Genomic DNA, 25,393 nt, shown 5'->3' with positions numbered 1-25,393 from the left:
GATATAATTCTTCTGCCCCAGCCAAGAATGTATCTAGGACAGCTGAGAGTGAAAACTGAAGAGGGGACTAGAGGGAGGGCAGAGAAAGTCATTGGGGTGCATAAGGTTTTATAACCAATGGTGGTACTTTACCAACTTGGTTATCTTTGAATCCCCTCTTTGGTTAGCCTCACAGAACACTGGACTTGGAAGAGGCCTTGGGACCATCTAGACCAGCCTTCTCATTTTCTAACAGAGGGGATGTTAAGTGACCTGTCTAAGGTCATAGGGTTAGTTAGTGGAAGAAATGTGACTAGATCCCAGTCTTCACACTACACTATGGTGTGTGTTTCCAGCCACTATGTTCTTGAATAAAAATCTAGTTATCTAGCAATCATTATGTCACCTAGCTCATCATCTACTACATTCAAATAGAAGCAGGAGGGACATTAAATTTAAAAAGACCAGATATTGTTAAATATTATCATGTAACTCTTTGGAAATAATACTAGTCTCCATTTACACAGCGCTTTACAGTTTGAAAAAGAAGATCTCAGAAAGAAATCTCCATTTGAGAGATTAGGAATTGATGAGGTGAGAGAAATTAAGTGACTTGAACAGGGTCACTTAGCTAGAAAGTTTCTAAGGAGGGATTTGAGCCCAGATCTCTCTGGCTCTGAGACCAGCACTCTGTTCACTAAGCTTTGCTGAAAGACTGTCTTTGGGGTGTTTGATTTCATTTGTACTAAAGGGACCTTTGCCTCTCCCCTTTTCCTAAGTGTTATCTTTGGCTTAGGATATGTTGCCATGAGTTTTGGGCTGCCTGATCTGTGTTTTCCATTTATCCATGAGACAGATTTAGTATGAAAAATAGTGGAAAAATATTTTTAAAACTCTCACTAAAAAGATTAGCTTAGGTAAGTTTTGTGTTGGACTCAGCCTTCTGAGCCTGACCTAAAAATATTCTATCAGAGAGGCATAAAAGTGTTTAAGCTATTGGTTTATGTGCCACATGCATTCACCGCTAGTTAGGACATTCTAACAGAACAGGTTGGGGCAGCTACTGGGCCTGGAGTCATCTTTGTGAGTCCAAATCCAGTCTTAGACACTAACTAGCTATGTGACCCTGGGCAAGTCACTTAACCCTGTTTGCTTCAGTCTTCTCATCTGTAAAATGAACTGGAGAAGGAAATGGCAAACCACTCCAGCATCTTTGCCAAGAGAAACCCCCAAATGGGGTCCCGAAGAGTCAAACTTGTCTGAAAGATGACTGAACAACAGCAACAGATCAATGGGCAAGACCTTTTGCCCTGGATGCCTACCCGCACAACATAGTTGAACCGTCTGGAATCCAGGATAGCAGTTGAGAAGTCAAGCCGGTTGAAAGCTTCTCCCAACGTACAGTATCCATGGCGCTGAGAGTGAGAGAGGACAAGTAAAGTAATTTTTTGGTTAGCCAGATCTTATTCTGATCAGCAATCCATTCAGAATCAATTTCTGATTGATCTTCAACTAGCCTGGGACCACCCTGCTCCTCTGTTGCTGGAAGAGGTCGCCAGCCAAGAAAAGACTACATGTAACAGAGGCATGTTAGCTAGCTGTCTTCAAATTTCGGCTGGATCGTCACATGAAAGACATATTCACTTATCAGAATGTAACCTGAAAGATTGGAGTTTTGTCTCCTTTTCTAGCTACCCCAAATCACAGAATTTGGATCAGAAGGGATCTCAGTTGGCTATCTAGTCAGCCTATATCCTAAAAAGGATCCCAACTACAACCCACCCAGAAAGTGGCCATCTAGCTTCTTCGTGAGGACCCCAATAAGGGGAGACCTACCACCTCCTGGAGCAGACCATTTTGCCTTTGGATGATGCTCATTTTCACTCAGTTCTTAGACAGGAAAAAGCCAGTTGTCCAATTCTGCCAAGTTAACTAAGCAGACCTAATCAGATCTATCAAGGGACACTTACTTCCTTAGTGCTTCCTTTGTGAACGTAGATCCATTTTTCCTGGTGGAAATCTGAAAAAGGGACACATCATTAATACTTAATAGAATTACTGAACATCTTAGGTGCTTTCTTTTGCATCTGTTCCCAGGTTTAACAAAAGTTTTGAAATAAAAGCCAGGGTTCTAAGCAGTGGCATGTGCTCTACTGACTCAGTCCACGACTATGTAAATGTTTAATCTCTACAGTGTATAAATACAGTGAAGAATTTCAATTTACTTGGGTCACAGGCACCAAGTATGGCTGATAGCCAGCTTTAGTATACGAAAGGGCAGAATTGTTATTGAATTAAAAACAAAACGAAACACCTCTTCCACTAGGTAGGGTGTTTGTATTAAGTACCAAATGTGAAGCTTTTCCAAGGGCCACAAGAAAGAAGATATAAAACAGACGAGACTATGAAGTACAAAACCTCACAGTAAAGATTAAACTAGAGATTTTATATTTTGTGTTTAGGATCTGAGACTCAAAACCCTTTCTCATATTCACATATAACATCTAGGAATGTAAATAGCAATTCCACAAGAAAGAAGAAAGAACAGAATATATTTTTTCAAAACTTTCAAACCACAACTTAAAACAAAAACATTAGAGTGGTCTTTATTGAATGTGCCCCAGGAAAAATGATTTGAGTTCTGCCAAATATAAATGACATGGAGGACAAAAAAAAAAAAGAAAAGAAAAGAAAAAAAAGAAAAAACACCAACAATACAGGGAGTAGAAAGGCTGATAGAAATGAATAACAAAAATGGGTTTATAGTTCTTATCAGACACACAGGTTCCCTACTTAGATTAAGCCTGAATGCAGAGACACAAATGACCTCTGAAGAGCACCCAAATAAACATGAAAAAAGGTGCAAATAAATTCATTTCAATAAGCAAATATTAAGTGCCATCTGTGTTTCAAGCACTGTGCTTGGTGCCCCGGATACAAAGGCAAATAACAAAATAGTCCTTGCCCTCAAGGAATTTACACTCTATTGGGGGAGGGAGAAAGGAAGAAATGTATGTTATTGTTGTTCACTCATTTCAGTTGTGTCCTACTCTTTATGACCCCATTTGGGGTTTCCTTGGCAAAGATAATGGGGTGGTTTGCCATTTCCTTCTCCGGCTCATTTTACAAGTGAGAAACTGAGGCAAATAGGGTTAAGTGACTTGGCTAGGGTCACACAGCTAGTAAGTGTCCGAGGCCAGATTTGAACTCAGGAAGATGAGTCTTCCTGGCTCCAGGCCTGGCACTCTATCCATTGTGACACCTAACTGCCCCAAGAAATGTATAAAGAGAAGTAAATTCAAAATAATTTTCTGGGGTTGGTGGGAAAACACTAGCAATTGTGGAGATAATGAAAATGTTATAAACTAATCAATAAATATGGTGAGAGCTACTATGCTTTCTTTGTGATGAGCTCTTAAAACCTTTTCCTAACTGTTCAGACCCATTCTCCAAGTCCCAAGATAATGCCTTACACTGAATTTTGGTTTTGCTGTTCATCAGGTCCTTCTTTCTTTTCTTGGCCACAACATCGTAGTTCAGACTGTTGAAAAGATTCTCCTTGTTGTGCGCGTCTTTGGGGCAGTAACTATGAATAATGGAAGATGAGAAAGTATGATTTCGGGGACAGTGTTATAAAACATATGCATGGAACAGAAAATAAAAGGCAAATTGTCCCTCCCTCCCCTCACCCCTGAATTCCATACATTCATAGACTAATCTCTTTTTAGAATATTTATATTTGTGCAGAAAGCAGAGTCAAGAGCTTCACTTTTTTTAATTAAAGTTTTGACTTTAATTAAAATAAAATGCAATGATACATTTTGTTTTTATATCAGAAGCCTTTTAGGTTTTATTCATCCCTGACCTTGTTAATAAAGAAACACCAACAGTGGCCGCCATGTCTGACGGTATATGAAACAGTTTGTACCCCATAATACCTCCATTTCCAATGGAAGGAGGAGGACTGGACTTCCTCATCTCTTCTCCGGGGTCAAGATTAGTTATGATTTTTTTCTTCTTCTAGCCCAAAGTAACCCTTTGTTCTGTATTCAGGAAACTCTCTTTTAATGGAGAAAATGGTGGACTGTGACATTGCTACTTGATTCAAAGAAAGATCATAGAATTATGGATTTAGAGGTGGAAGGCACCTCAGATATCCTCAGTCCAATGATTTTCTTTACCAGATGAAGAAATAAAGGCTTAGCAACATAAACTGACTTGTTTAAGGTCACACAGGTAGCAAGTGTCAGAATTAGGATTTGAACCCAGTTCTTTAATACTAAATCCTGCACTCTTTCCACTGCACCTGCAGGGTGGCTGGCTTATACCAGTGAAGGTTCTGTTGTTTTTAGTTGTGGGAGCTCCCTTTAACTATGCAAGCTCCACCTTAGTCAAGATAAGCCTTAGAGTATATTACTTGGCCAGAGTCACTGAACTAGTAAGTATAGGAGTCAAGATTTGAACCCAGATCTTACTAACTCCAAGGCCAGCATACTATCCTCTATTCCTTGCTGTCTCTAACATTTGAAGGGAGGTGGGGGAAATGGGAGGAAGGAGTGGGGAGGGACAGTCTGGACCTGTGATATGAGGAACTTCATTCACCTGTGGAGATCTATAGCTCATTTGTAATTTACAATTTTAGGGAGCTGCCTGGGGTACTGAGAGGTTATGTGATATACCCATGGTTACATAGCTACCACATCCACGTCAGAGGCAAGACCTGAACCCAGGTCCTTCCAATTCCAAGGTTACCCCTCCATCCATAATGCTACTCCACCTCTCCCAAGACAAGGAAAAATGGCTTTGCTTTACAAAAGGCTTCAGCACAGGGCTGCTTAAATGGTCCTCCTGTCATTCATTTAAAGCATGACTTAATTTGCAAAAATTTAGTTTGTTCACAACTTTTGAATAACTAAACTGTGGAATGCAGTAAGGAAGTGGGGTCTCCAAAGGAGAAGGGGCATTCCATTATTAATCATAAGGAGCAGGTGCCAGTTCATGATCTGGGACCTTGATGCATGTTGACAAGATAATTCCAATAAGGATTGGGAAGAGAAAGAACATTGTGCGCTATTGTACATATCAGTCAGTGACGGCAGGTTCAACTTGGCTACGTTCACGGATTTCTCTCAATAGTTTTAGCCGTCATCTGGTGACTAGATATTAATGTTCTATTTCCGGAGACAAGACAGATTTACCATACAGTAAGTAAACTTGTCACAGGGCAGCTTTGATGATTGAGACAAAATAATAGTGAATGGCATTTACACAATGTTTCAATTGCTGCATTTTGTGCACCTCATTTGATCCTCATAGGGCTACGATGTAGATACTATAAGAATTGTTATTGTTTTTAAAAGTTTAAATATTTTAAAATTTAACAGAAATCTGTTTTCTTCCTTCAATCTCCCTTCCCCCACCACTAAAAAAAGAAAAACAAAATCTTTGTAACAGATATGCATAGTCAAACAAAACAAATTCCTGGATTGGCCACGTGCAAAAAATCAATCAATCTGTCTATCTATTTATCTATCTACTTATCTGTCTATCTCTCTGATTCTGCATCCTGAGTCATCTATCACCTCTCTGACAGGAGGTACGTAGCACATTTCCTCACTGATTCTCTGGAATCATTCTTGGTCATTGGATGGGTCAGAGTTCTCCTGTCTTTCAACGCTGTTTGTTTTTACAGGGAGTACTATTGTTATTATATTAATTGCACCCTATAGGTACTATGATCCCTGTATTACAGATAAGAAACTGAGACCCAGGGAAGTTTCTACAACTAGCAGTTAGTTGTGGCAGGATTTGAACCCGAGTTTTTCCTGACTGTGAGTCCAGTGGCTCATTCCTCTCTAGCATACTGCTTCCCTGAAGGCAGGTGAAGGAGTGATGATCTCCTGTTGTCAGTATGTTCCACAATAAAATAACAGAATATATGGAAGTTCAAACTTGCAAAACAGATCAATTGGGGTGTGACTGGTCATGTTACAAAAGGATTACACACACAATTCCTGAATGTTCAAGTTCCCCAAATGAATTTAAAATACTTCCAATATTTAAAAGGATTTGTGGATTTTGTATGTGTTTTTACTCCCTCCATCATTTGACCTTAAGTCTTGAGAGAGGTGAACTTGGGAGTCTGGAGACCCAATTATTAGACAGATGAGTGTAAATCATATCCTCACAGAGCTTCGCTTTTCTCATCTGTACAATGGGGATAATTATATTCACCCTGCTTCCCTCATAGCGTTGTTTTGAAGGAAAAAGATCTTTGTCAACCTTAACGTGCTATATAAATGAGAGTTTTAAAAATACTATTTAAGAATTGTTATGGCTCCAGCCCCTACCCAGCTGCTCCCCACAAAATCTTCACCTGGTGGCTGGCCAGGCTTCTGGCAAGGAGTCTCTCTGAATTTATTAACTAGGCTAGTCTTTGGACAGCCAAAACACAACCTGTCACCAGTCCTGTTTTCCGAGACCATCCAGCTTGGCAGGTCCTGACAGAATTTGGGCTCTTTGGGTCACTGAAATGAGACTTGTTTCAAAAATGAAACTTCATAGGTGCAAGATAGAAGAGGCAAAGTTAGACATCGGTTCATGTGGAAAAGATCTGGGGATTTTAGCTTAATTTTAGCATAAGCTTTAATTAGAATCAACAGTGTAATACTGCAGCCTTAGACTCCGTTCAAAGAGCCCTAACTATTAGAAATAAGGAGAGTAATTCTATTTGTATTGTGCCCTGGTCAGAACACATTTGGAGTGTTGCGTTTAGCTCAAGGTGCCACAGTATAAGTCAGGCACCGATAAGCTGGAGGGCTTCCAGAGGAGAGAGAACCTGGATGGAAGGCTCCTGTGAGTGCCATCTGAGGATCACCCAAAGGACCTGGGGCTGTTTAGCACAGAGAAGAGTAGACTAAGGGGACACACAATTAGTTGTCTTGAGATATTTAAAGTACAGTCACCAAGAAAAGGAATTCAGAATTTTCTTTCTGGTTGGAGAGAACAGAACTAAAAAGCAAAGGGCTGAAAATTAGGCTTGTTGTAGGAACAGGGACCTATGATTTTATGGGTATAGGGAACTCTCAGGTGAAGAAACCTTCTCCATTGATGCAGGTCAGCATCTTGTCTGTACCTTAGAGTCTCAGAAATATGCCTGGGGGATTGAGAGGTCAAGGGATTTGCCCAGGGTTACAGAGCCAGTATGGATTAGAGGCAGTCTTCCTGGCTTCGAGGCCGGCTCAGTTAGTTGCTAATGATTAGAGTTATTCAAAAGTGGAAGAAGATCCCTTGGGAGGTAATGGGGTCCTCCTCACTGGAGGTCTGTAAGCAAAATGTGGATGACCACTTCCTAGACACATTGAACATGGATTTCTTTTCTTGGTTAATATGAGTAATACTAGATAGCCACTGGGGCCCTTTACACCTGAGATTCTGTAAGTCTGTGACTTTAGTGAAAGATTTTAAAATATGATGTGATTTAAAGAGAACTTGTCAGTTCATTCACTGAGTTACATGTCGCATACCTGTCCTGTGAAGGGCACCTCATACTGGTCGGGGGGGAGGACTGATAAATGTTTAAAAGCCAGCTCTGGTGGGGGGTGGGGGGAAATGTACCGGTGACACTTTTTTAAAAAAGTTCAGTATGCATTATGAACATTTTTCTATCAGTTTCTTGAGTCTAGACATCAATAAAACAATAAATTAAGTCCTAATTTGTGGTAATTGCTGATTTCTGAGGTGGAAATGATCACACTGCAAATGTAACAATTGGCTCCCTCAATTCAATACAAGCTGACTTCAGTATGCCCCTGCCTTAGACTCTATATACTATATATAGTGAAGAGGAAGAAACACAAATATGTATTTCAAAATAAATGATTCTTTCTTGTACCCAGTCCTTTCAGTGGCTTTCACTCATATCAGTTAATATAATAGATATCTTGCTATGGGCCCTATCAGCTGATACATTTTTTTTTGGTACAGGCAGAGGTAGGTTTGACTGTAATCTCCTTTTTTTGAAGCCACTCAAACACACTTTGTCAAGCCTCCTAACCTTTTCGGCCACTTTCCTTTCATACAGGATGCAGAGGTTATTTTTAGGTTCCAGGTGGACAGCTGTGGAGACCTATTCCTTCAGATTGCTCTCTTATAGGCCTCTCAATCAAGTGAACTGGGTATGAATTTTGTTTCCTGCATTGCTGCTGACTCTGTTCTCATAGGCACAATAGTAGCAGCTCAGGGATGGTGTTAAATACCTCACAGGCTTGTAGATTTAGAGCTGAAAGGGACCTTGGAGTCCAACCCCTCTTATTTTATTGAGGAGGAAAGTGAGGTAGGTCTAGAGACATGAAATGACTTGGCCAAAGTCACAGGGGTAGTGACAGGGCTGGGATTTGAATTCAGGTCTTCTGATTCCAAATCCAGCATTCTTTCTACTGTGCCACTTTGCTTCTCTTGTTTTTGCTAGCCAACCAATATGGCATAGGGGTTGGAAGACTATGCTTGGAGTCAAGAAGAGCTGGGCTCAAGTCCTCTTTCTCATGTATACTAGTTGTGTGAACAAGTTAGGTCTCCTAGCTTCTCAGTCTCCAAGGCAACTGCCTAGGACTATACGTTCTATAGGACTAGAGTTACAGATGACCAGTGGGGAGTGAATTGTTTCCACAATAGCTCATATTAATCTAGTGCTTTCTATAACATGATCTCATTTGATGCCTACCAACACCTGAGTGAGTTAAGTACTATTATCTCGATTTTACAGAAGAGAAAATTGAGGCTTGGAGAGGTTAAGTGACTGGTGTGTGGTTTGCATAAATAGTGTCTCAGACAGGATCTGAACCCAGTCCTTTCTGACTTCAACAAAACCCTCCATCTAGACCAATAAACAAGTGAATAAATAAATAGAAAATAATGCAGAAGGAAAGACTAGGAGAGTGTGTGGCGGGGTGGGGCTTGGGGAGGATGTAGGAAGCAGGGGGATGTAGGGAGGGGAATTAGAACTCTGAGTCCTAGGCAGTAACCTGGGGCACCCCATACAAAGCTAAGAAAATGGAAAGAGATGGAAGGTCACTTGGCTGTCCATACTGTCCCAAGCATGGTCCATGGATTCCTTTTGAAAGCTGAGAACGCCGTGTATGCAGAGATACCACACCAAGTCCTATTATTCGATAACAAACCCACAGTGCACATTCCACCCCCGTGAAGTGCACCATAAAACTAAGCTGTCATCTTCTCCATCACAGAAACACCCAGGCGAAGCCTAACAAAGCATTTTCATAAGCTTAGGACATAGCTTGTTACTATTCTTTGGAAATTTTAAATATTTATATTTCATTTTATTCCTTCCTAATTTAAAACAGCCCCCAAAGGAATCTGAGTCTTCTCCCTCACAGAAAATACAATAACCTGCTGTAAGACAGAGTGACTCATTATAAAAGCAAGTTTAAGAATACAATCGATTATGATCTTCCCTTGCAGAGTATAGAAGAGATTGAACCAACCCTGCAACTTTCATCAGTATTAGCTTTCGGACTCCAGGGGGTAGGGGCAGGATGGGAAAAGCGATGAGGTTTATTTGTCTTGCCTGCTTATATTTTAAGCAATAATATATTCAGCTCCATGCTATTTTAAGAGTTCAATTATGTCCGTTTCAGGCAAATTGAAAGCCAATGGAAAATTACAAAAGGATTTCCCTCCCCCCACCAAGAAAAGACATCATACTTTAAGAACCGCAGTATTTTTATTTGTTTTTCCACAATCTGAAATCAGCAGAACCATTGTCTAAGGCTTCTTTCTCGATGCATTGTAAATGAAGGCACGGCAAACTTAGTGGCTATTTTACTGCTAGCAGTTGGCACTAGTTAATCCCAACTTTTGTGGGCAGTGACCTAGAATAAGGGCAACTGGCTTTTTTTTTTACATGATGGGATAATTTAAGGAGACTGGAAAAAAGTGGGAAAGATGTCAAGATGAGTCTATTATGGCTGTAGAGATAAATGGGGATGAGTAAGGGGTAAAAAAACCAAACCCTGACGAAAGCCCCAATTCGCCTTTGTCTCTTTGCTCTGCCATTTTAGAAACTCCCAGTGTGATTTTAAAATGAACTTAGATATGTAATTGTCCAGGCCAGTCTATAACCTATTAGGCCTAAGTCCACTAAGCACTGCTAACATATTTATCCAAATACCACCATGCTGCCTAGTTGACTCTTCAAAGCCAAAAAATGAGGCAAAGATCACAGAAAAATCCAATCCAATCAATCTAATTATATTAAACTGAAGAAATGGAAAGAGACAGTCACTTAAATGTTCACAGTATCCCTGGCATGGGTAGCATAGACTTACTTCTCATATACCTCTCACAAAGACCTGACACCATGTTGGGCACATAACTGGCACACAAACATAATAGTAATTCACATTTATAAAATATGTTTCTCTCAACAACCCTATGAGGTAGGTCATGCCATTATTATCACCCCAATATCACAGATGAGGAAACTGAGGCACAGATTTGTTTAGTGATATGAAGCAGTATAGTAATGTGGAAAAAAAAAACACTGTATTTGGAGTCAGGGGATCTAAGCTTGAAAGGCTTTGCCACTTTCTGAATGTATGACCTAGGGCATGTACCTTCTCATCTCTGAGACTCAATTTTCTCATTTGTAAATTGAGATGGTTGGTTCTGATGCCCTTTAAGTTTCCTTCCCAACCCAAAGTTACCACTTCTTACTCCAGGTAAGAAGGCTCTTCCCATCCACTGACTCATCTATTCCTCATGACCACCCCATAAGTGAGTACAACCATTTAAGTCCCATTTGGAGTGATAAGGAGACTGAGGCTCAGTCTTTAAAGGGCTGTACCAGGAGCCAAGTCCTCTGACCCCAAGTTCAGTGTTCTTTCTACCACTCTAAACCGCTTGCAGGTTGACTGACTGGCATTTGGCTGTTGGAGTGAGACTGGGCCCTGGAACGCTGTCAGAATGCTTGAATGGAGTCCAGAAAATCTGCAGTTACCCACATCAACCGTGCATGGCCTCTTACTTCAGCTGCTCATCGAAAATTTAAGTGGAATTAGGGAAGTATGCAAGGCCTTTGTGTCACCCTACTTATAGGGTTTTTTTTTTGTAAGGGATTACCTTCTGTTTCCTCTCTACAGGAGCTGGAGGCAGCTATCACCTGCCTAGGCACCCAGCCCAAGCCTGACATCACAGATAACTTAGTCAGTAGAGCCCTGAAAACAGTAGGGACATTTGAGATTCCAAAGCCTGGCCTCTAAAGGCCAAATATGCCTTTAAGAGGCTGGCAGTCTTTGCATTCTGAGCAGGGAGGACTGGAGTTGTTTACAGATGAAAAAAAAAGAAGTAAAAACAAACACCAAAGTGCTAACAGCCAGCTGCTTTAGGGCTACCAAAAGGATCCCAGGCTCTGACTCACACAGGGACCTTGAGCAGGGTCACCGGATCACCTTCTGCTGTCATCATCAGGCTCGGACAGGCCAATAGGAAAGGTGCCGGTCAGGGACAGGGAAGATGGGAGAGAGGGACGCCTAAGAACAAAGTAGCCTTAAGGTGACCAAAGAAGGTGCAGCCATTTGATCCTGGCCTGGATCTGAGTTTTTCTGGTAAACTGAAACTCCCTTAAGGCTTCTCCACACCAATAGGAGAGAGGCACCCACTGTTTTCTAAAGGGAGACTGATACCAGCTTATCTTCCAGATGAGGCACAGTAAGAGCATTCACAAGAGCCACAGGGGGTGGAGGTGGAGGTGGAGAAAAACTGGAAAGGTTTCACTCAGGGCAATTCAATCGGAGGCTAGAAACTTACCTAGCACACTAATGCAAGTACAGGTGAACCTAATAGCCTTCTCCTCACTCAAGGGTAGGTATAGGCAGAGGGCTCTATTTAGAGAGATGAGGAACCCCATGGCTACTGCTCGAAGAATGTTTTACCCCTCTAGAAAGCATCGATTTACATACTCTTCAGAAATGAAGCAAGTGTTAAAATAATGGACAAAGTTTCCTGGGTCGGAGGGAAGCATCTAATTAGAAAAAAATATTGTGAGACAGAACACATTTTGTAACTTGAGTTCCCATAAGATGGACTTTGGCATCAGAGAAAGAAGACACCAGCTAGGATAGTTTTCCTTGTAATTAAATTGTTATCGGATCTTTCATAAACAAGAGATTTCTTAATAGCACTCCCAAGAAGACTCCCTTTGTGACTGCCCCCATGTATTTTTACAAAATAAAAATCAATATAGCTTGTGCCTCTTGATCTCTCTGACTAACCCCTGAGATTAAATAACTTGCCCTTTATTGCAAGACAAAGAGAGGTTGATTTGTTACAAACAACAAACAGATGGGGGGCTCTGGAGGTTAAGCCTTCAAAATAACCACATTTTCCTGATAGTTTTCTTAGGATTTGGTGCCAAGTACTCATCCAAAACAACCATTTCAAAGGCTTGAATAATTAGAAACCTGGCTCAGAGACAGAACTCCCCATCTCCACTGATGGGACTGAGGATGCTGGGTTTAACTGAACACAAGGGCAAAGGGAAATGATAATGATAATAGCGAGGTCTAGCATTTATAGAGCACTTTAAAGTTTGTGGAGCACTTTGCCAAGATCTCATTTTATCCTCACAATCATCCTGAAACGTAGGTGAAAACAGAATCAAAGAATTTAAGAGCTGCAGAGTTCCTTGGAGATCATCTACTATAACTAAACTTGGGGACCGTACTGAGGCAGTACCATGTTTATGTCTACACTTCTTCACAGGCAACAGACCCAAGTTCGACCCTCTTTTCCTTCAGTTCAATGGGATGGTTTGTGAGAATATTCTGCTGAGGCCCAGGGCTCCCAAGATATTCTAGACAACATAACTGGGCTTTGCCATCACTACTTGTATGATCTAAGGCAAGTTGTTCCTTCTCTGACTTAGTTTCCTCAGTATGGCATAATTGGAGAAAGGACCAGCCCTGAAGTTAGAAAGACCTGCCTGTGACATATGCTACCTTTGTGATTGTGGACAAGTCACTTAACTTTTTAGTGACCCAAGAATTGATGATTTAGTGACTGGGTGGCAGATATTCATTGATGCAGGAAGTATGCACACTGGGAATTCCCCCCCCCCCCCATGAAATGACAGATCCAGCCTCTCACTCCCTCCTCCAAAGAGATAGGATGGTCTCTAAAATCCTTTCCAGTTGGAAATCGATGATCTTATGATCCTTTTTATTAACTATAACAGCAGGGGAGTCTGGACTCCAGAGTCTGAATATCTGGGATTAAGTCCTAGCTCCTGCACTCATAAGCTGTATGACCCTGAGAAAATCACTTCACTGCTCTGTGCCTCTGTTTTCTCATCTGTAAGATGGGGACCTTCACTAACTACACTTCACATGTGGTGAGAAAAAGGAGCTATGTGAATGTGATTCCTGGTTATTAGTATCACAAGGTCAGTCTTTTCAGCAGAAGACGGTTGATTTTTCTCCCCAGAACAAACGAGGTGTGGACTTAGAATGAGAGACAAGGTTTACAGAAGGTTAATAGACTTTTTTTTTCAGATGGGCTAGCTTTGAAATAATTTTTTTTTAAAAATCACAATAGAGACGTTAAACAAATACAAGACAGTAACTGAGGAAGCAGGTGCAAATGCTGCCCCTCCCTCTAACCACCCCCTGCTTTACAAGCAAGGCCATTAAGAGCACCCCTTCCCGTGGGACCAGCTGGCCATCCCAGATTCCATCCTCCAGGCTGGAGACTTCTTCCTGGCTCCCTCTCTCTTCCCCCTCCCCCGCCTCCTACTCGGCACCGAAGAGCAGAAAGGCCTGATGAAGAGACAGGACCGGCGCGCTCCGCTAAGGCCGGCTCCGGGTACCTGGCCGCGGGGTCGCAGCCTCTTTGGGGACTGAACCCAGAGAACATGGGAGCCGCCCGCGGCTGCTCTCTGCGCCTTGCACCTCGCAAACAGACAAAACTTGCGGTTCATCTAAACCAGCTCCTCAGACCATGAGAGTCAAAGCAAAAATGCCATCTTTATGATTCCTATCTTGTGTCTTCCGTGGGCACGGAAGGGGCATCTCCCCTCCAACCTTACAAGTTCCTTGCAAACACTTTCCAGGGCTAAGCTGAGCCATGTTCCCCGCGCGCCCTTGCGTTCCCGCTGTCCCAGGTCCACCCCCCAATTTTCTCGCATCAGGATAGTACCTTCCCTCCGCCCCCCCCCCCCCCCGGACCAGGATCCTGGAGGGTGGACATCCCCGGGAAGACAGGAGCGCTTGCACAGCAAGGTTCTGAGCACTGTCGGGATAGCCTGGGACAGGACGCGACGGAACGGAACGGGACAGAACAGGATGGGATAGGACAGGAGGAAGAAGCTAGGGGGCTGGAGAAGAGGAATTCCCCTCACCTGTTGATGTCACTCACGAAGCCACTACTTTTCTCATCCAGGAACCGCTTCCAGCCATCCGCAGTCTTCACCCAGTTCTGTCCCGGGGACCGCCAGTCCTGCCCGAGGAATGGCATAGCGCCAGGGAGCGGCGGCCGGGAGGACCAGACGGGAGTAGATGCGACTGAACGGAACGGGATGAACCTGGGCTTGCCCGGCGGCCTGCAGAGCGAGCGGCGCTCGGAGACTCCTCGGGCGGGGGGCACCCAGGGGATGCTGCAGACCGGGAGGCTAGGGGATGCGCTAGGTTGCGCTGGACTGGGGATGGAGTGGGGAGTAGAAGGAGGAAGGATGTGGTGTGTTCCGGGGCTGGGGTCCAGGGAAAGTTGTCTGCCCTCGACCTCGTGGGCTTTCGGAAGACCAGGGACAGCAAGGGGCGAAGAAGGAGGTAGGGCGCTTTAGTGTCTGTTGCTCCTTCCTGGGAGACTGACTTGGACGCTGGGGCCGCAGTATTTATCCGGGGCCCGCTGGCGGCTGCTCTTTGTTGCCGGAAGAGCTGCCTGCCTTTTAGCCCTGCCTCCCGGCCTGGGAGGACACGTGGCTTTGTTTATGGGCTCGGCTTGTTTTGGTGGCTGCCACTGCTACAGCACCCTTCGCAGTTGCACAACCTCTCACCAGTGGAAACTTTAAACCAGGAAGGAAGACCTCTTCTCCTCTCTCCCCCTTTCCACCCCCAGGTTCCTTCTCCTCCTCCTCTTCGGCCCTTCAAGGAGCAGCTGCTAAGAGTGAGGCAGCTGCCCCTATGGTCACTATGGAACTTGTCTCTCCCTCTCCTCTCCCTGTCCCTCTCCTTTCCTCTCTTTTCCTCCCCCTCTCCTCTTCTTTCCTCTCTCTCTCTCTCCCTCTCCTCTCTTCCCAATCGAAAGATCACATTAAAGAAAATTCCCAAATTGTCCAGATTTTTTTTTGAGGGGGACATTGTTTGAAGTCAACAGTTAGGACAGAGGGAGCACCTAGTGATTGGCAAAGTTAAGTTCAGCCACCCCTACTCATGGCCTATATTCAACAGCAAGCTGTCCCCACTCTGGAGGTTGGGGAGAATTCTTCAATTTGACCAGGAACTAATGCCTTGTCTTTTTTTTTTTTTAAATTTCAAGTTCCCAATTCTCTTCTCTCTCTGTCTCTCTCTCCCTCCCCCACCATTGAGAGGGCTAGCAATATGATATTCATTAAACATATATGAAGTCATACAAAACATATTTCTATATTAACCATTTTGGGGAAAAAGCTAGCAAAATAAAGTGGAAAACAATATGCTTCAATCTGTACTCAGAGTTCATCTGTTCTCTCTCTGGAGGGGAATAACATTTTTCACCATGAGTCCTTTGGAATTATCTTGCATCAATGTTTTGCTCAGAATAAGTCTCTCATAGTTGATAATCATTACAGTGTTGCCGTTACTATGTATAGTGTTCTGGTTCTGCTCAGTGCACTTTGCATCAGTTTATGTAAGTCTTTCCAGGTTTTTCTGAAACCATCCCCTTACCATTTCTTACAGCACAATAGTATTCCATTGCAATTTTATTCAACCATTCCCCAATTGATGGACATCCCTCATACCTCTCTATGATCTTTTCAGGTTGATTAGAGAAGCCCTCGATTTAATCAGGGGATGATCTTGATCTTCATCCACCCTCTTTACACATAGCTTCCCTTAGTTGGAAGGGGCCTCAGAGGACACCTGATTATTTTGTCTCTCTGTCTCTTACTTCCCCTGTCTCTCTGGTAGACAAGAAGCAGTATTGGAAAAATGAAACAAAAGAGGAGGAGAAGGAGAAGGAGGAAGAAGAAAAGTAGGAGAAGCTGGACCAGGAAGAGTCTTGTGCTGCCACTTAGCAGGTAAGTGGAAGAGGGCCCCTTTCTCCCTCTCCCTTTCCCGGGAGTAATCAGAACTTCCCTTTAAGTGGGGTGGGGGTGGGGGACTTATTAGCTCTGCTAATTTGTGAAACTATGTCTCTTGAGGAAGCAACACAGCCGGAGACTTGTTATCTACTTCAGGCCTACACTCAAATCATGCCCGACACCCATTATAATCTTCCAGAGGTAAAGACAGCTTTGTGCCACTGCTAAACAGACCTTTCACATTTACCTCAGACTGCCTTGTTAGAGCATCTCACAAGGTCCAGTTTTCCTCGCCAGCCAGGGCATGGCTTTTTTTTGTCAAGGGGGAGGAGATGGCTTCCAATTAGCTTCAAGGTGACCCTGGTGGTGGTCTCCTCTTAAAAGCATGCTGACAAAGGAACTTTCTTCTAGGGCACTGTTGCTCAACTTGGAAACCCTCTACTTATGTGGTAACTGCCCATTTCTCTGGATAGCTCATTGTTAGCTTGTGCTTCTAAAAGGAAACATCAAGGCAGAAGAAGGCAGCTGGGGAATATGAGCTTAATTTCATTCAACAAGCATTTATTAAGATGATGGTATTTGTAAGATGCACCTGGGAATATGAGTGCCATGGGTCTAAGTCCTTCTCATTAGAGCTTTCACTAGCATGGGGCAACTGGCAACAGGCAATTTGTCTCTGAGCTCTGTTGTTGGAAGGGCAATTTACTTACTCCTTCAGATCTCAGACTTCCTTCCTGCACTTTCTACAGTACAGTCACCCAGGAAGAGGGCTTCTCCTTAGTACAACTTAGTACAACTGCACAGGTAGTTGGGGTGGCTGCTGCCACACTCACCGCAGTGTCCTTGCCCCAGAGGAAATTCTTCCTAGTTATGGGCCTGTTCATGATCACCTGTGTGACCGGTCACTTAGCTTCTCAGTGGCCCAGGTAACCCTTAGCATTGTATGTTTAGAATGGAAAGGAGCCTTAGAGACCATCTAGTCCAACACTCTTATTTTACGCACAAGGAAACGGAGGTTTAGCGAGATTGAGTGACAGAGGCAGGACCTGATCCTTTGACTCCAAACCCAACATCCTTTGCATTATGTAACTCTAAGAATATAAGTTCCAGTCAATTTGCTGATCTGCACTGGTAGAGAGAGTTTCCATACCAGGTGTTCCCCATGCCAACAAAATAATAAGTATGGACAAAAACAAGGAAAGAATGTCCTTGGCATTGTGCTAGGTGTTAGGGATTCAAAGACAGAAATGAAAAACAGCCCCACCATCCTGGCGCTTGCATAATATTAGGGCATACAAACAAGTAAACAGATAAGTAAATACAAGACAATATAAGAGAGGAAGCACTCACAACCAGTGGGATCAGGAAGGGCTTCCTGTAGGAGGTAGCACCTGAGCTGAGTCTTGAAGGAAGCTATGGATTCTAAAATTCAAAGGTTGTGAATGGAATATATTCCAGGCATAGGGGAAAGGGCCTGTGCAAAGACCTGTGATACAGAAGATGAACCTCCAATTTCGGGGCCTGTTTCTCTGGAGCAGAGTGTAAAGGGAGTAATGCAGAAAGTCCAGAAAGGCTGGCTGAGCCCAGTTCAAGAACTTTCAATGCCAAACTGAAGAGTTTGCATTTTAACGAAGAGGCAAAAGGGCACCGCTAAAGATTCTAGAGTAGAGAAATGATGTGGCTAGACCTATGCTTGTCCAACCTATACCTGAACAAGAATTTCCTCTGTATCACTGCTGTCAGACTCAAATGGAAATAGATGCCTGTGGGCCACCTTCTGACTGAGAAAACCACAAAGCAAAATCATCTATGTTGTTTGGTATTTTTATTTCTTTTTGTCAGACATTTCCCAATTACATTTTAATCTGGGTCCTGCAGCACTGGGGATTTTGCTGACTGTTTGAGGCAGCAGACATCGAGTTCGACACCCCTGTTCTACATCATATCTAATAAAAACAGTCTAGCCTTTTACGTGAAGTCATCCAAGAGGAGGGATAACCCACCACCTCCCAGAGGCAGCCCAATTCACTTTGGGGTAGCTCTAACCATTTCCTTACATAAAGATTAGATTTTCCTTTTCCACACACTGCTTCTTACTCTAGGCCTTCGAATAGAATTAGAATATATCTAATCCCTCTTGAACATGACAGCTTTTCAAGAAGAAAGACAGAGATCATGTGTGTCATCCCCCCTTCCCCCAAGGCATTTCTCTAGGCTAAGCATACCTAATTTCCTCAAGTGGTCTTCCTTAGGCTTGAATTTTGGGACCCTTACTCTCCTACTTTCCCTTCTCTTGAGATCCTTTCAATCTCCCTAAACTCTGATGAACAAGCCTGAACCCAGTCTTCCAGACGTGTCCTGAGCAGGGCAAGGTACAGCTGCACTCTCACCTCCTTATTCTGGGAAACTATGATTCTCTTAATGCAGCCTTTTGGATGAGGACTGTTTTCAGACAGCCACAGTTTTCTGACACAGCTTTCCCACCATAAATAATGTAATTGTGTAGGGACAGTAAAAATAGCTCTTGAAAGCAATTCGCAAAGATAAAAAGTTGTAAATGCTGTAGACAAGATAACAAATGAGACCCTGCTAGGTTAGTCTTTGTGGGAGATAACAATATTTATCTCTGAGGAAGTATAATTGGGAGCTGCATTTATTTATAGAGAACGAGACAAGTTCCTGTTCATGCTTCCTATACTTTACCTTTAAGGCATCCTGGTACACTGGAAAGCATGTGGGATTCAGAGTAAAATAAGGGGGTTGGGCTAGGTAGCCCCTCAGATAGGTCCTTTCCAGCTCCAAATCTATCACTTCTTCCTTAAATCACTTTTTTCTTTATCATTCACTCTCAACTATTCAAATCGGACTCATCTTGAAAGACTTTTGCTTCCTAGGTTTTTATAGGGAAGCCTCAAGCTCCTACTATCTTGCGCAGTCAGGGGGCATCATGGATAGAGCCCTGGGTTTAGGGTCAGGAAGACCTGAGTTAAAATCTGCCCTCAAATATGCTTACTAGGAAAAGTCACTTAACCTCTGTTTACCTCAGTTTCCTCAAATGTAAAATGGGGATCATAATAGCACCTGCTTCCCAGGGTTCTTGTGAAGATCAGATGAGATAATATTGGCACATAATAGATGCTTAAGAAACGGTTGTTCCCTTTCCCCTTCTATCAGGAGACCTTGTCATGTCTATCCCTTCAAAATGATGAACATGCCCAGTCTTGTTTCTAGACGATGGCTCTTATGTCACAAGTTGGCAATTTTGCAAAGCTTCTGCTGGGAGGAGGGGGTTGCCATTGGGGGCTGATCTTGTATGTATGGCACTTGTGAATCACTCTGAAGGCAACAGATCAGTGAAATATGTAAAGATACAGAGGCAGGCGGCCAAAATATACTTCACAAAGCAGGTGGGAACCCATAGGAGAGTTTGCCTGAAGCTGGAGGGCTTGATAATTGCCCATGGTCTTACAGCTAGTGAGTCTCAAAGACCAGATTTGAATCAAAGCCTTTCCGTCTCCAAATCTAAACATTATCTACCAAGCCAAGCCCTCTCTAGACCTTAGAGTAAGATCTCAAGGGCAAAATTAAATTGTCCACGATTCTGCTCATGCACATTAGATGTTGCTATGAGTCTTCATTCTCATTGTCATATTTTCTGATGCCTGACTTTGGACAGTTTGCACGATGCTATTTGTTATTTATTGGGTAGTCTATTTCTTCTTGCTTGGAAGAATTGCTAACAGATGTGATTATGACGTCCCCCAGTAGAATGTAAGCTCTTTGAGGGCAAGACCAATTTTGTTTTTGTCGGTGTACCTCCAGTATCTTGCCCAATTTTTTTTTTGAGGATAGTGTCCAGGCCTATGATTTTGCTGACTTAGATAATTCCCAGTATGACAAAAGCAGACTTTCATTTTACCTGAAACTTATAATTTTAGAAAATTATGAGGGCACTGGGAAATTGAATGACTTTCCCGTGGTCACCCTGCTAATGTGGGTCACAGATGAGACTTTAAGCCAGGTCCTCCTGATGCCAAGGATGAACTTTTATCCACTACACCAGGCTGCCTTACGCATTGTAGCAGCTTAATAAATGTTTGCTGGATTGAATGGTGAAAACTGTGTGTAGCAGGGTGAATGTTGGGTCCACACCCTTTACCGAGGAATGTTCCCACTCCACGGGAGGTCCCCCCAGCCAGTAAATCAGGGATTCCTCTAATCTCCCCTAGTTGTGCTATACTTGGTGTAAAGTGTGAAGGGATATGTCAGTCAGTAAAAAAGTGTTTATTAGGCCTGTACTTACTGGCCAGGTACTGTACTATGTTCTAGAGATATAAGTAAAGCCAAAACATAGTTCTTGACCTAAAGGAGCACATATTCTAGTGGAAGAGACAACAGATGGATACAAAATGTATTGGGTAGAATAATAATAACTGGCCTTTGTTAAGCACTTACTATGTGCCAGGCACTGTACTAAGTGCTATAAAATTAAATAATAATAATGATAGCTAACATTTATACAGGACTGACTACGTGCCAGGCACTGCACAAAGTGCTGTAATAATAACCACCACCACGTTTATATATAGTGCTTACTGTGCACTGGGCACTACACTAAGTGTTACAATAATAATGATCGTTATTATTCTGATAGCTAACATTTGTATATTGCCACCATGTGCCAGGCACTGTGCAAAGTGCTATAATGATAATAATTGATAACAATAAAACATTTCTGTAGTGCTTACTATGGGCCAGACCACGTGCTAAGTGCTATGATAATGATAGTAATAATAGCTAATAATAGACTGTACGCCAGCATTGTTCTGAGCATCTTACAATGATTATCCATAATCTCAGAGAAGAAGCACCAGCAGCAGACGGTAGGGGCATGGGGACTGGGAGATAGAGGCCTGCAGAAGGTGTGATTTGAGCTAGGCCTTGAAGGAAGCCAGGGAAGCCAGGAGGCAAAGGTAAGGAGGGAGAGCATGGGGGGACCAGGCAAGGGGGACAGCCACTGCAAAGGCCTAGAGTGTGGAGATGACAGGTTGCATTCGAGGAACCGCAAATAGTTCCACGTAGGTGAATCACAGAGCACATGGAGGGAAGTAAGGTATAAAAAGACTGGAAAGGTAGAAAGGGACCAGACTATGAAGGGCTTTAAATGCCAAAAAGAGCATTTTATATTGGATTCTGTTGGAGTAACTTTGGGGGTCTTTTATGTGTAGCCTGGATGAAGTACGGACATTCTTCACTGAAATGCAGTGTTATGTTACTTTACTTGGTTTCCTTTTTTTTTCTCTCCCAAAGGGTATTTTATTATGAAAATATTTAATGGTGGTAGTAGTAGGTTAAAAATAGCTTTAGCATGAGTGTGTGTGGGAGGAGGGGGAGGGGTGGACCAAATCCATCATCTCCCTCAGTTCTAACAGACAGCATTTGAGAAAGGAGGAACTGAAGTGAGTAAATAGATTACGTCCAGCCACTTCAGAGCACTTACAGGGAATGTATGTTTAATGTCACAACAATTTGCATCTGACCTTATCCCCTGTCCTGGGCGGGGCATCCTGGAACTAGTGCCCAGGGTGTTTGCTAGGTGTGGGTGAGCAGAGCCTGCCAGCTGAGTGTTATTTTTGGACCTTTGGCTCCAAGTCCCGCCAACTAAATTAAAGTTGGTCAGACACATGTCACTGAAAATTTGCTCATTCTTTTAATGAGAATCATTTGGCATTCCTGACGTGTGGGCCTGATCTGTTCTCTAGAGAGGGCCAAGGGCATTTTGCTGTAATCCTCCTTATTTCTAAAGGGAATCACTCAATTTGCAAGAAAATTCTCCCCTCCCTGGCCTTTGTGTGCACTGAACGAACTGCGTTCATTTGACACAAGTTTGTAAACTTTCACATAAAGGAGAAAAGCAGAGAAAACACACAAAGGCCGACATCAATGCTCGAAACTCCCATTGGTCTTTTTGAGTCTGTTACATTTTTTGTGCCGCTGAAGCTTATGGGTTTAGTTTAAAACTTTGTGTGCAGGTCTTTAACACAGACCTAGTGGCTACCCTCTGTACTTGGGATGGGCTAATTATAGATTTGAACATTTTCACATGTTGTGTCCCAAGATTCAAAAATTGCCTGGGACAAAATAAAAGGCGTCCTTTTTGCTTTATTCATTGGGGTGTAATGGAAAGAGGGCAGGCTTTGGAGTCAGGAAATCTGGGTTCAAATCATAGCTCTGCTAAGATCTTCCTGTGTGACTTTGGGGAAATCGCTCAACCTCTCTGGGCTTCAGCTTCCTCATCTGGAAACTGAAGTGGAAGAAGTTCTCTTCTATATATAAAAACTACTGTATGATCTATAGCAGCAATTGTTTTAACCTTTTTTTGTGTGTCCTGGACACCTTTGACAATCTGGTGGAGTTGATAGACCCCTCCTAAGAATAATTTTTAAATGGACAAAATAAAATACATGGAATTGCAAAGGAAATAATTTTTATTAAAATACAGCTATCCAAATATATATATATAAAAACAAAACCCAAGTTTGTGGGTTAAGGCCCCTAGTTTAAGATCCCTTAACCTATATGTTCTCATAATCTTCTACCTCAAATCACATTTGAAGAATACTAATGGAGCCTCTATTTAAAACATTCCATTGTACACTCTTTTGAAAATCAATCAATCAAGAAGCTTTTATGAAGGCCTACTATGTGTTAGGCATTGTGCTAGTTTTGGGGGATACAAGAATAAAATCGTAGCAATTTGTGCCCCTGAGGAGCTCATATTCTATAAGGGGAGAAAATATGTGTGAAAAATCCTTTTGCAAAAAGTATGTTACTCAGTAATTTATTTTTACACCAGTCCTGATGTTTATATCGCATTGTTCAAAGTGTGGTATGGCTTTGTTCATTGGGCTACTTGTTCTTCAGATAAGATTAACATCAAATCAATTGTGTTGCTTCAATAAAATGTTAAAATGCTAATTTCCCCATAAATTTGGGTTTGAAATTTAGCTGTAGAAGGGACTTCAAAATTCTAAATTCTGGCCCTCTTCTATTACAAATGGGGAAACTGAGGTCCTGCCCTCAGAGGTTATGTGACACAAAGAGCTGGCTCTCCTAATTTGCAGTTCAGGGTTGTTTCTGATGCACAGACAAGGCAAGGTAAGGTCATGGAACCGAGTAGGGTAAGAAAGGTGTGAAGAAGAGATTTGGACAATGTTGCAGCTGACAGATCTATGTTTAATTTACAGTAAGAAGTTAATTTAAATTCCACAGAAATATTAAAGATTGTTTTATTAGATAGAAATTCAAATGAGTTTATCTTTATGTAAAAGAAAAAAAAACAGTTCTTCGAGTTTCCATAGAGATTTTTCTTTAAAAGTAAAGATAGAACAACAAATTTGAAATGTCAGGCACAAATCAGACCTTTTTCATTAGATGACTTTTGTTCCTTCCTCTTCATTTATTCAGTCAGTCAATAAACATTTATTAAATGTCTCCTATGTGCCAGCTATCATGCTAAGTATTATTGCTACCTTAATACAGACACTGGACTATTGATCGAGCCTGTTAACCAATCTTTCAATCTCCTCTCCAGTCTTGTTTTACTTCCAATCCTCTCCTTAATTCTCTCTCTCTCTCTCTCTCTCTCTCTCTCTCTCTCTCTCTCTCTCTCTCTCTTTCTCTCTCTTCCTCTCTTCCTCTCTTCCTCCTCTCTCTTCCTCTCCACCCCCTTGTCCTAAAATCCCTCAGTGCCTCCCTATGGCATGGTCAAAACAGTTCAGACTTCTTAGGTTGGAATTTGACGCCATAACTACTCTGAGACTACCTCCCTTTTTAGCCTTATGTTACCAGAATCACGGAAAAAGAGCAGTTGTGGGGGCAGAAATGCACCAACTGCTGGCCATAGCCTTTCTCCTACTCTGAGGATGCCTATACGATGCAGATAAAAGCTGGGAGAGATAGAATCTTTGTGCTAGTGTCTGTTGTAGGTTGACTCATTATACACCATAGTTGAAGAACCTATTCCCTGGAAAGCAGGAGAACGAATGAGAAAGGGCAGTGGGATAACAGAGGAGCTGGTATTTCTGGGTGACTTTCCCTTTCTGTGTCTGTGTTCCCCTGTGTTATGTGTCCCAGGTGAAGTGCAGTGTGTTACTCTGTGAGCTTCGTCCCCAAGTCTTGGGTGTAGACGATACTGAAGGGCTGGACTATGACTATGTCACACAGTCACAGCTGTGTCCTAGACAACAAGCTTTTGAGCCTTCTCTGTTCCTGTGTCAGAGGTCATGGGAGCCTGACTCTATCTCATACTATTCCCTCTCGTCCACTTTACATTCCAGCTAAAGTGGACTACTCACCACCTTCTGTCTACAATTTTAGGAAGCGTCCCAGCCTTGCTTTGCCTCAGTCCCTCCTAGACTCCTGCAGATTCCTTGTCTTCCTCCTCCTTGCTGACCACCTTGTCATCTGAGTACTCTTTCTTCTGTACCCCCTCCCCTAGCTTGGAAGCTCCCCCTTATGTTTTGTCTTCCCCATTAGAATATAAGGTCCTTGAGGGCAGGGATGGTCTTACTCCTTGTATTTGTATCCCTAGAATTTAGCACAGCCCCCTGCACATCATAGGTGTTTTATAAATGCTATAAATCTCTCGCTCTATTTAGTTTCCATCATCTGTCTATAATTTATGTATCTATCACCTCTACCTACCCATTATCTCTCTGTCTTTGTCTCTGTCTCTGTCTGTCTGACTGTCTCTCTCATCTTGGACTCTTCCTACCTCTGAGTTTTTTGCTAACATTTTTTCTTATCCCATTATTACCAGATAGATTTCGAGGCCTGGAGTTAGGACGACTCAACTTCCTGAGTTCAAATCTGACCTCAGACACTTACAAGGTGTGTGACAAGTCCCTTCACCCTGTTTGCTCAGTCTCCTCATCTATAAAATGAGCTGGAGAAGAAAATGACAAACCACTTCAGTATCTTTGCCCAAGAACACCACAAATGGGGTCACAGAGAGTCAGACACATAGAGCAGGGGGTAACTGAACAACAACAATTCTTATGAAGTTCTTCCTGATATCCAGCCTAAATTTGACTCTTTGAGACTTTTACTTACTTCTCC

At 42.6% G+C, this 25,393-nt stretch overlaps 1 protein-coding gene across 1 annotated transcript in view; it reads right to left on the bottom strand.

Moving 5' to 3' along the window:
* Positions 1–14,878, bottom strand: part of FBXO32 (F-box protein 32) — a 39,490-nt gene extending 24,612 nt beyond the window's left edge. The window contains exons 1-4 of the mRNA XM_036764335.1: positions 14,393–14,878; positions 3,453–3,565; positions 1,950–1,999; positions 1,302–1,394 (exon numbers count right to left, since the gene is read on the bottom strand). Coding sequence (XP_036620230.1) covers positions 1,302–1,394; positions 1,950–1,999; positions 3,453–3,565; positions 14,393–14,508 — 372 coding nt within the window. The 5' untranslated portion in view covers positions 14,509–14,878. The remainder of the gene's footprint in view (positions 1–1,301; positions 1,395–1,949; positions 2,000–3,452; positions 3,566–14,392) is intronic.
* Between the last annotated feature and the right edge of the window lie 10,515 nt (positions 14,879–25,393).

This window comes from Trichosurus vulpecula, chromosome 1 (assembly GCF_011100635.1).
Source record: "Trichosurus vulpecula isolate mTriVul1 chromosome 1, mTriVul1.pri, whole genome shotgun sequence".
Lineage (NCBI taxonomy): Eukaryota > Metazoa > Chordata > Mammalia > Diprotodontia > Phalangeridae > Trichosurus > Trichosurus vulpecula.
The sequence above is the reverse complement of the archived record's forward strand: the minus strand, read 5'-3'. Positions and strand labels throughout refer to the sequence as shown.